General features: G+C 42.7%; 1 protein-coding gene and 1 non-coding gene across 3 annotated transcripts in view; both read right to left on the reverse strand.

Annotated features, from left to right (window-relative positions):
• Window positions 1–12,258, reverse strand: part of PCGF6 (polycomb group ring finger 6) — a 47,844-nt gene that overhangs the window by 7,367 nt on the left and 28,219 nt on the right. Inside the window, exon 9 of one of the 2 annotated variants that reach the window (XM_002821113.4) lies at window positions 3,709–3,795. In XM_002821113.4, the coding sequence (XP_002821159.1) occupies window positions 3,709–3,795 (87 nt within the window). The remainder of the gene's footprint in view (window positions 1–3,708; window positions 3,796–12,258) is intronic. The other variant, XM_063727723.1, reaches the window with a different exon arrangement.
• Window positions 1,960–2,092, reverse strand: LOC112135329 (U11 spliceosomal RNA). Its single transcript, XR_002916627.1, has one exon. It is a non-coding gene; the product is annotated as a U11 spliceosomal RNA (small nuclear RNA).

The raw sequence follows: 12,258 nt of genomic DNA on the forward strand, positions 1-12,258 counted from the left end.
CTGGTCTTGAACTCCTGACCTCAGGTGATCCCCCCACCTCGGCCTCCCAAAGTGCTGGGATTACAGGCGTGAGCCACCACACCTGGCCCGACCTTGTCTTAAAAAAAAAAAAAGAAAGAAAGAAAAGAAAAAACTAATCTCCAGTGACAAAATCAGAACAATGGTTGCCTTGGTGCTAGGGAGAAGAATTAACTGGGAAACAGCATGAGAGAACTCTCTGGGAGTGACAGGTTCTGTATGTGAAGGAGGGGTTTCAGTTAAACAGATAGGTATTTGTTGAAACTCATGCATTTCATTATATGTCAATTAAAATATATCATATGTACATTATGCACCTATAACTATGCATATGTGTATATTTTCTGCTTCTTCCAAGGAATTGTACAATTTGCATTAAGAAAATAATTCTTGGGAACAGATTGTGAGGACAAGAAAAAAACAAAGATAATTCTTATAATATTCACATCTTCTTCTGAGCAGTTGTTCCATTGAGACAAATGAACATAGGCAATTATACGGAAAAAAAAAAAAAGAATTATATTTCTTTTCTTTCTCTTTTTTTGAAAAAGGGTCTTACTCTGTCGCCCAGGCTGGAGTGCAGTGGTGTGATCATGGATCACTGCAACCTCAACCTCTCGGGTCAATCAATCTTCTCCCCCCTCAGCCTTCTAAGTAGTTGGGACTATAGGCATGTGCCACCACACCTGGTTAATTTTTGTATTTTGTAGAGATGGGGTTTCATCACGTTGTCTAAGCTGGTCTTGAACTGTAGGACTCAAATAACCCTCCTGCCTCAGCCTCCCAGGTAACTGGGACCACAGGTATGCACAACCATGTCTGCTAATTTTTCTATCCTTTGTAAAGATGGGACTCGCTATATTGCCCAAGCGAGTCTTGGAACTCCTGGGGTCAAATGATCTTCCCATCTTGGCCCCACAAAGTGTTGGGATTATAGGAACAAGCCACTATGCCTGGCCAAGAATTACTTTTCTTTTCTTCTTGAAACGGAGTCTTGCTCTGCCGTCCAGGCTGGAGTGCAGTAGTGCGATCTTGGCTCACCGCAAACTCTGCCTCCTGGGTTCAAGCGATTCTCCTGCGTCAGCCTCCCGAGTAGCTGGGATTACAGGCACCTGCCATCACGCCCAGCTGATTTTTGTATTTTTAGTAGAGATAGGTTTTCAGGATGTTGGCCAGGCTGGTCTCGAACTCCTGACCTCAAATGATCTGCCCGCCTCTGCCTCCCAAAGTGCTGGGATTACAGGTGTGAGCCACTGTGCCTGGCCTCTTTTTTTTTTGTGACATGGTCCTGCTCCGTTGCCCAAGCTGGAGTACAGAGCCACTCATGGGTCATTGCAGCTATGACCTCCCAGGCTTGAAGCGATTCTCCCACCCCGCCTCCCAAAGTGCTGGGATTACAGGCATGAGCCACCACCGCACCTAGCCGCATTTCTTGTCTTTAATAGAGATATTTACCATATGTTTTCTATACGTAGATACACAAAATGTTTGTCCTTGTGTTATAATCACCCACAACATTTAATACAACAAACCAATCACATAACATAGAAACAGTGCATCACACCACACAGCCCTAAGAGGGAGCAGAAACCTGGATTTACCCAACAGGCCATGACTGTCAGCCAGGTGTGGTGGCTCATGCCTGTAATCCCAGCACTTTGGGAGGTTGAGGTGGGCAGATCACTTGAGGCCAGGAGTTTGAGATAAGCCTCGCCAACATGGTGAAACCTCATCTGTATTAAAAATACAAAAATTAGCTGGTGTGGTGGGACACCTATAGTCTCAGCTACTTGGCAGGCTGAAGTACTAGAATCACTTGACCCCAGGAGGAGGAGGTGCAGTGAGCCGAGATCACGCCACTGCACCCCAGCCTGGTGACAGAGCAAGACTCCGTCTCAAAAAAAAAAAAAAAGTCACAACTGTCTAATTTACACAACAAATAAGGGCTCCATGACCAATGATCACCAGCTACCCAAGTACCAAAAAATTATGCTTCTGAAATCTCTTGATGTTGATTCTGGCACCAAGAGCAAACGATGCCCTATGTGTGCCACTCACAGCAGAAGCCCTTTTTTCCCAAGAATTATATTTCTAGCAAACAAAAATTTGTTTGAGAGTTCATCAAATCTTCATTAGTACTTCATAAGCTTCTCAGAGTCATATAGCTCTTAAAACAATTTTCATGGCTGGGCACAGTGGCTCACACCTGTAATCCCAGCACTTTGGGAGGCCCAGGCGGGTGGATCACCAGAAGTCGGGAGTTAGAGACCAGCCTGACCAACACAGAGAAACCCCATCTCTACTAAAAACACAAAATTAGTTGGACGTGGTGGCGCATGCCTGTAAACCCAGCTACTTGGGAGGCTAAGGCAGGAGAATTGTTTGAATCCGGGAGGCAGGGGTTGTAGTGAGCCAAGATCACACCATTGCACTCCAGGCTGGGCAACAAGAGCGAAACTGTCTCAAAAAAAAAAAAAAAAAAAAAAAAAAAAAAAAATTTCCACTATAGGTTCAGAAATACATTAGAATATGTGGTCCTATTTTCTCTCCATTAAACTTGTAGATCCTATCTTGGTTTTTATTATTTTGACTAGGAGACTTCACATTATATTCCCACTCACATTATAGGTTAATTAAAACATCAAAATAGTTACCTTGAGTTCTTATCTACTGTACAAGAAAAGCTAGGTGAATCTCTAAAGCAGAGGTGTCCAATCTTTTGGCTTCCCTGGGCCACACAGGAAGAACTGTCTTTGGCCAACATAAAATATGCTAACACAGGCTGGGCGGAGTGGCTCACCCCTGTAATCCCAGCCCTTTAGGAGGCCAAGGTGGGCGGATCACTTGAGGTCAGGAGTTTGAGACAAGTCTGGCTAACATGGTGAAACCCCGTTTCAACTAAAAATACAAAAATCAGCCGGGTGTGGTGGCGCATGCCTATAATCCCAGCTATTAGAGAGGCTGAGGCAGGAGAACTGCTTGAACCTGGGAGGCAAAGGCTGCAGTGAGCTGAGATAGTGCCATTGCACTCCAGCCTGGGCAACAGATCAAGACCTTGTCTCAAAAAAATGCATAAATAAAAATACAATATACCAGTACAAACAGTAGCTGACAGAAAAAAAAAAAAATCTCATCACGTTTTAAGAAAGTTTATGAATTTGTGTTGGGCCCCATTCACAGCTATCCTGGGCCACATGTGGCCTGAGGGCCACAGGTTGGACAAACTTGGCTCTAAAGCCTAATAAGTACTTGCAAGTTTTTCTTCAAATGTCCTTCTGGATGTATTGGCCTAGAAGCCTTCAAAATCGTATTATAGCACTGGACAGGCGGAAAAAAACAAGGCTTTTAGAATCAAACTGCCTAGAGTCTGAGCCCTGTCTCACCCACTGACTGTAGGAAGTTATATGTCCTTACTGTATCTCAGTTTCCTTTATCTTTAAAATGGGAAATAAAAAACTGCCTGCTTTCTTAGAATAATTATGAAGAATAAATAAGCTAATCTACATAAATTACTTAGAACAGTACCTGACACACAGCAAGAACTTGATAAATATTAAATATAATTATTATTTATAGTGTAGGTAATTTTAAGAGTATTGTAGAATATTTATGGAAACTTACTGATAACATGGAACTTTGTTCTTTCACTAAGTAACTTATCTGTTAGACATGGGTATGTCTATAACCTACCTGCATTGCTGCATCACCTATTGCACGTCGGATTTCCCTTAGAGTTTGATACTGCTCCAACAGGTGATCACCACAGATGATATCTACCTATGGACATGAAGAGAGTATTAGATTGATTTCTTGCTTCAAAATACCATCTGAAGAAATGAGGAAAAAAAATCAACATAAATTGTTTCCAAACTAGATTTTGTAATTTTATTTTAGACTGATTAAACACTCTTGAAAAGAGAGTTTTAGAAACTTTTTACAGAAGTAAATAAGGTAACATGGGAAGAGCATCAGAGGATACAGCAGGACAACAGCACAGTATAATTGATATTCAAAATGATTTCCCTGAATCTCAAAGAAATTAAGTCATGTTAGATGTATTCAACGTCAGGTAGCAAAGGAAAGTATATCTTTTTAAATATCTGTGATAAAAATCATTAAGGGCGGGCGCAGTGGCTCACGCCTATAATCCCAGCACTTTGGGAGGCAGAGGCGGGCAGATCACCTGAGGTCAGGAGTTCCAGACCAGCCTGGCCAACATGGCGAAACCCTGTCTCTACTAAAAATGCAAAAATTAACCAGGCATGGTGGTAATCATGGTGCCTGTAATCCCAGCTACTTGGGAGGCTAAGGCAGGAGAATCACTTGACCCCAGGAGGTGGAGGTTGCAATGAGCCGAGATCATGCCATTGCATTCCAGCCTGGGCCACAGAGCGAGACTCTGTCTTAAAAAAAAAAAAAAAAAAAAAATCATTAAAAAGTATTAATGCTTAAAAAGGCAATCATCCATTATTTGAAAAAATTCTCTTAGGAGGAATATCTCATTTTCCAACAATGCCATATAAATCACAGTACAACACTGACTTAAAGTTCACACTAAGGAAACTGTTTTGTAGACGGAACAATTTCAACAAGGTCTTTTCAGCCCTTTGGTAATTGCAAAGCTCCAAGATATATCTTTTTTTTTTTCCCCCCAGACAGGGTGTCACTCTGTCACTCAGGCTGGAGTGCAGTGGCCCAATCATAGCTCATTGCAGCCTCAAACTCCCAGGCTGAGGCAATCCTCCCACCTTAGCCACCCAAGTAGCTGGGACCAGAGGTGTGCACCACCACATCTGGCAAATTGTGTGCTTGTTTGTTTTTTGTTTTTGTGGTGGAGTCTCGCTCTGTCGCCCAAGCTGGAGTGCAGTGGCACAATCTCGGCTCACTGCAAGCTTCACCTCCTGAGTTCACGCCATTCCCCTGCCTCAGCCTCCCGAGTAGCTGGAACTACAGGCGTCCGCCACCATGCCCAGCTAATTTTTTGTATTTTTAGTAGAGACGGGGTTTCAGCGTGTTAGCCAGGATGGTCTAGATCTCCTGACCTGGTGACCCGCCCACCTCGGCCTCCCAAAGTGCTGGGATTACAGGCGTGAGCCACCGTGCCCGGCCAATTGTGTGGTTTTCTTTTTTCAATTTTTGTAGAGACAGGGTCTTGGTATATTGCCCAGGCTGGTCTCAAACTCCTAGTCTTAAGTGATCCTCCTGCCTTGGCCTCCCAAAACACAGGTGTGAGCCAGTGTGCTCCCGCCAATACTGACTTTTATATAGAATTCTCTAGAGAGAATATTGTTGTATATATACATTTTACTAAGACTCTACTATACTTACTTGCTAAGATAGAAATGCAAATCTTTAATCTTTCACTGAGTACTACTCCCTTCCTATTACCTTAAAATGGGGTTAGATCCTCAACAGCCTCTGGGTGTGTGTGTGTTTGTGTGTGTGTGTGTGTGTGTGTGTATATATATATATATATATATATAGTGAGAGAGAGAGATATATCTCACTTAACTGGCTCCATCTCCTAACATTACTATTTAGATTATGGTATGAAATTTCTCCTTGTCTTCCATACCAGAATGTCACCTCTGCTTCCTCTTTCTTCTTTTCCTTTCTTCTTACATGCAATCAATTACAAAGTCCTATTGCTTCTTTCTTCCTATCTCTTGAATTCATATCATACCTTTCAACTACTGCCCATAGGCTTAAACCACTAAAACCACCTCCTAGCCAGACTTCTTATCTTCAAATACTGTTTACTCCAATAAATTCTATACACTGTCAACATGTTAAACTCTAAAAACTTTCAGCATGGTTGGGAAACAACAGTAATAGCAGCTGCATTTAAATGAGCAGCCACTATGTACAATAAGTTACATATGTATTTGATATGTGTTATCTAATCCTCATATTCCTATGAACTAGGTAACTACAATTCCGAATTTTACAGATAGGGAAACTAAGAAGTGAAGACATTAAACTTTCCTGAGGTCACAAAGCTAGTAAATAGCAAAGTTCAGATATAAACCCAGGTCTGTCCAAGATCTAACTTTTTCCAAAGCCTAAATGCCATCTCAGGGGTCGGCAAACCGTTTCTGCAAAGGGCCAAATAATAAATGCTTTAGGCTTTGTGGGCCATAGCATCTCTGTTATATCTCTTCAATTCAGCTGTTATAGCACAAAAGCAGCCACGGTGTGGCTGTGCTTTCAATTCATTTTGCAAATACCACTCTGTCAATTTAAAAGCTAGTAAGTCTAAAATCCAAAAGTTGTTACTAATCTGAGATTATATAGAATTATGAGATAGAACCCGGGTTGGCATACTCAAGGGCCAAATCTAGCCTGTCACCTGTTTTTAGAGTGGTATTTCCAAAATGACTTAAAAGTAATGATACGAGATCTTGCACACAGAACTTAGATCCATAAAAAATTAAAGAATTTGGTACCATCATTGTTTTATTAATTTTTTTTTTTTTAAGACAAGAGTCTCACTCTGTTGCCCAGGCTGGAGTGCAGTGGCACAATCTCAGCACACTGCAACCCCTGCCTCTCAGGTTGAAGCGATTCTCGTGCTTCACCCTCCCGAGTAGCTGGGATTACAAGGGCGTGCCACCATGCTCAGCTAATTTTTGTATTTTTAGTAGAGATGGGATTTCCCCATGTTGGCCAGCCTGGTCTCAAACTCCTAACCTTAGGTGATCCGCCCACCTCAGGCTCCCAAAGTGCTGGGATTACAGGCATGAGCCAAAACACCGGGCCTATGTTTCATTAAATATTTAGCAATCCAAAAACCATCACTCTTAGTGGGCTTTACCACGTGGTATACATTCATGGTATTATTACTATATTTTCAACTTTGAATTTTTACAGATCTTTAAATTTTTTGTAAAAAGCTTTACAAAAATCTTTAAAAAATAATTCACTGTAACAAATTCAGAAAACACAGAGGTGCTGGGTACTGTGGCTCTCATCTATAATCTTAGCTGCTTGGGAAGCTGAGGCAGGAGGATTGCTTGAGTTTGAGGCAATGAGATATGATCGTACCGCTCCACCCCAAGCCTGGGTGACAGAACGAAACCTCGTCTCAAAATAAATAAATAAAAAGACAGGTATATAGTAACAAACTTAAAAAAAGTGTAGAAAGTAGAATGATAAATCCTCACTTCAATCCTAGTCTCTAGAGGGTGGTCAGTTTCTTTTTTCTTTTTTTTTTGAGACGGAGTTTTGCTCTTGTTGTCCAGGCTGGAGGGCAATGACACAACCTTGGCTCACTGCAAACTCTGCCTCTCCCGGGTTCAAGCAATTCTCCTGCCTCAGCCTCCCAAGTAGCTGGGATTACAGGTATGCAACACCATGCATGGCTAATTTTGTATTTTTAGTACATGGGGTTTCTGATCTTGGTCAGACTGGTCTCGAACTCCCGAACTCAGGCGATCCGCCCACCTCAGCCTCCCAAAGTGCTGGGATTACAGGCATGAGCCACCGCACCCAGCTGGGGTTGGTCAGTTTCTAAGAGTTTGATGTGTATGATCCTAGAATGCTATGTGTGCATGTGGGTTTTTCTGTTATTCATTTTTTGCTTTAAAAAAAAATGGGATCAACTGGGTGTGGTGGCTCACGCCTGTAATCCCAGCACTTTGGGAAGCCGAGATGGGCAGATCACCTGAGGTCAGGAGTTCGAGACCAGCTTGGCCAACATGGCAAAACCCTGTCTCTACAAAAAATACAAAAATAAGCTGGGCATGGTGGCAGACACCTGTAATCCCAGCTACTCAGGAGGCTAAGGCAGGAGGACGACTCGAACCTGGGAGTCAGAAGTTGTAGTGAACTGGGATTGCGCCACTGCACTCCAGCCTGGGTAACAGAGGGAGACTCCATCTCAAAAAAAAAAAAAGAAAAAAAGTCCGGGTGCGGTGGCTCACACCTGTAACCCTAGCACTTTGGGAGGCCGAGGCGGGCGGATCACAAGGTCAGCAGTTCAAGACCAGCCTGGCCAAGATGGTAAAACCCTGTCTCTACTAAAAATACAAAAAAACTAGCCGGGCATGGTGGCGGTCGCCTGTAATCCCAGCTACTCAGGAGGCTGAGGCAGAGAATGGCTTGAACCTGGGAGGCGGAGGCTGCAGTGAGCTGAGATGGCACCACTGCACTCCAGCCTGGGTGACAGAGCAAGACTCCGTCTGGAAAAAAAAAAGAAAAAAAAAAAGTTGGTTTTGTTGGCACTCGCTGTCTAACAACTACCAAATTGCAGTTAGAAAACTTTTCATATTAGTGTAGGAAACTTTTTGCAGGCCTAGTTCCTAGATAGCCAAAGGCCAGCTTTGTAAGCAGGCCCTTCTAATGACAGCAGCCTCAAGGCTGATACGTTAACTCTTTTGTGCATAATATCTTACCCTCTGGAGTATCAAGAAGAGATAACAAAAATATTTTTGAATCTCAGAGCAGAAATCAGACCATGAAAGTAGTCTTATTAAAAGGAGAAAAAGTCTTCATCTTTTTAAAAGCAAGATCATGCTAGAGCTTCCAAGTTAAGATTTTTCAATCAATGTGCTTTGATAAGCCACACTGGCTCATTCCTTTGATCATACATACTCTTCTTTTCTTTTTTTTTGAGATGGAGTCTCACTCTGTCACCCAGGCTGGAATGCAGTGGTGGGATCTCGGCTCACTGCCACCTCCGCCTCCTGGGTTCAAGTGATTCTCCTGCCTCAGCCTCCCGAGTAGCTGAGACTACAGGCGTACCACCATGCCCAGCTAATTTTTTTTTTGTATTTTTAGTAGAGACGGGGTTTCACCATGTTGGCCAGGATGGTCTCGATCTCTTGACCTTGTGATGTGCCCGCCTCGGCCTCCCAAAGTGCTGGGATTACAAACGTGAGCCACCAGACCTGGCCATACATACTCTTCTTTGCTACTAAGTTCTTTTTTTCTGTGAGTCTGGCAAATTCCTATCTGTTCTTCAAACCCATTCCTGAGTTAAATCATTCACTTTTGTGTTATCTCTACTGTTGCATTCATTACATCCTATTGTTAGTTAGTTGTTTACTTATATATCTTTCCTACAAAACTCTGAGTCCCCTGATGGCATGAATTTTGTCTCATCTTTGTACTCCTAAGGTCAAATACATAGACCCTCAATTTAGTAACAATATATAATAAATGGTATGGAAACATCATATATTAGTCCTCAAAAAATTATTTGGAAACTAAATTTAATAGAAGGCTTAATATCATACACCAAGTAAGTAACAATAATAAATAACCTAACTTTTTTGAGACGGAGTCTTGCTCTGTCACCAGGCTGGAGTGCAGTGGTGCGATCTTGGCTCACTGCAACCTCCGCCTCCCGGACTCATGTGATTCTCCTGCCTCATCTTCCCGAGTAGCTGGGACTATACAGGTGCGTACCATCATGCCCAGCTAATTTTTGTATTTTTAGTAGAGATGGGGTTTCACCATGTTGGCCAGGATGGTCTCCATCTCTTGACCTCGTCATCCGCCCGCCTCAGCCTCCTAAAATGCTGAGATTACAGGTATGAGCCACCGTGCCTGGCCAACCTAACTTTTAAGATGGAATTAGTTATGGCAGGATTAACAAAATCAAATATCACATCTTATAGAAGAATTTTTAGTGATCAATGTGAGGTATGTGTTCTAGATTTCATCTCATAAAAGCAAAATAAGGTCTGAATATCAAAAAAAACAAAATACAATAAGACATCAAAGAGTAAATACCACTAAATCAACCACAGTAACCCTGAGACACTGGAGTCTCTATGAGAAAGAAACATATTTGGATAATTATTGATCTCTAAATTTTAAATGAACTTTAATCTTTCTTAAGAACACATGATGGCCGGGCACGGTGGCTCACGCTTGTAATCCCAGCACTTTGGGAGGTGGGCAGATCATCTGAGGTTGGGAGTTCAAGACCAACCTGGCCAACATAGAGAAACCCTGTCTCTACTAAAAAAACTACAAAATTAGCCAGGCATGGTGGCGCATGCCTGTAACCCCAGCTACTCGGGAGGCTGAGGCAGGATAATCGCTTGAACCCAGGAGGTGGAGGTTGCGGTGAGCTGACATCATTGCGCCACTGCACTCCACCCTGGGCAAAAACAGTGAAACTCTGTCTCAAAAAAAAAAAAAAAATCTGTATTTTTTAAACTTTCGGAATTGTCTTGTTTTTAAAATTTAATCTGCCACAAATAACTTTAAAGTTTAACAGTCCCATGGGAATTACTCATTCCTGTTAGTAAATAACCACAAATGAAGGTCACATATCTATCTGTAAACCATGCACACATTTCCCAGCTAGGACTAACCGGTTCAAAGAAAGTCAGCATAGCAGGCTCAAGTGACTGCAGGACACCAAGAATTATAGTCTGATGACTAGTAAACCAGATCAATGTTTTGTTCGCATTAGAAGTAACTCTTAATTACTTACTCTATCTTAAATTTAGGCCTCAACAATTTTAGTCCCCAATTAATGGGTCTGTATATTTGATAATTCTATTTTAACATTTTGGTTAAATAATAATTTATGAACATTATCAGCTATACAGTAGCTGAGTGGTAGAATATTTATTTAGAGAGCCAAGAGCTGACAAAGAAAATTAAAGGTTGAAACAAATTTTATATCTTTTTTTTTGAGACAGGGTCTCATCATGCACTGACGCCTTGACCTCCCAAGCTTAGGTGATCCTCCTACCTCAGGCTCCAGAGTAGCTGGGATTACAGGTATGAGCCTTTATATCATTTTATTTCAAAATGCTAAAAGCCTTAAATTCTATGATGTAAGCAAAAAAGAAACCCACATTTTTAGGTAACAAAATCAACTTAGAAGAGATATACTGTACAAGATGGTGACTATACTTAATAATGTATTGTAGGCTGGGCGTGGTGGCTCACGCCTGTAATCCCAGCGCTTCGGGAGGCCAAGGTGGGCGGATCACGAGGTCAGGAGATCGAGACCATCCTGGCTAAATGGTGAAACCCTGTCTCTACTAAAAATACAAAAAATTAGCCAGGCGTGGTGGTGGGTGCCTGTAGTCCCAGCTACTCAGGAGGCTGAGGCAGGAGAATGGCATGAACCCGGGAGGCGGAGCTTGCAGTGAGCCGAGATCGCGCCACTGCACTCCAGCCTGGGTGACGGAGACTCTGTCTCAAAAACAAACAAACAAACAATAATAATAATATATTGTAATTGCTGAATAGAAATTTCAAGTGTTTTCACCACAAAAAATGTGAGGTAATGGTATGTTAATTAGCTCAATTTTGCCATCCCACAATGTATACATATTTCAAAACATTATGTTGTATACAATAAATAGATATGAGTTATTTCATTTTTTTTTTTTTTTGAGACAGAGTCTCACTCTGTCACCCAGGCTGGAGTGCAGTGGCGTGGTCTCAGCTCACTGCAACCTCTGCTTCCTGGGTTCAAGGGATCCTCCCATCTCAGCCTCCCAAGTAGCTGGGACTATAGGCATGTGCCACCACGCCCGGCTAATGTTTGTATTTTTACTAGGGACAGGGTTTCACCATGTTGGCCAGGCTAGTCTTGAACTCCTGACCTCAGGTGATCCACCCACCTTGGCCTCTGAAAGTGCTGGGACTACAGGGTGAGCCACCTTGCCTGGCCTTCACTTCACTTATTTTTATTTTTTTTGAGACAGTGTATTGCTGTCACTCAGGCTCAGTGCAGTGGCACAATCATGGATCACTGTAGCCTCGGTCTCCCCGGCTCAAATGATCCTCCCACCTCAGCCTCCCTAGGAGCTAGGACTACTAGCATTACAGGTGTGCGCCACCACACTTGGCTAATTTTGGTATTTTTTGTAGAGCTGGGGTTTCGCTATGTTGCCCAGGCTGGTCTCGAACTCCTGGGCTCAAGCTATCCACCCACTTTGGCCTCCCAAAGTGCTGGGATTACAGGTGCAAGCCACCACGCCCAACCCAAAATATTTTGTTTTTGTCAATTAAAAAAACAGGCTGGGCACAGTGGCTCATGCCTGTAATTCCAGTACTTTGGGAGACTGAGGCAGGAGGATCATTTGAGGCCAGGAGTTTGAGACCAGCCTGAGCAAAATGATGAAACCCCATCTCTACTAAAAAATACAAACAATTTAGCCGGGCATGGTGGTGTGCACCTCTAATCCCAGCTACCTGGGAGGCTGAGGCAGGAGAATTGCTGGAACCCGGGAGGTAGAGACTGCAGTGAGTCAAGACTGTGCCACT

The sequence above is a fragment of the Pongo abelii genome, chromosome 8, assembly GCF_028885655.2.
Source record: "Pongo abelii isolate AG06213 chromosome 8, NHGRI_mPonAbe1-v2.0_pri, whole genome shotgun sequence".
In the NCBI taxonomy this organism is placed as follows: Eukaryota; Metazoa; Chordata; class Mammalia; order Primates; family Hominidae; genus Pongo; species Pongo abelii.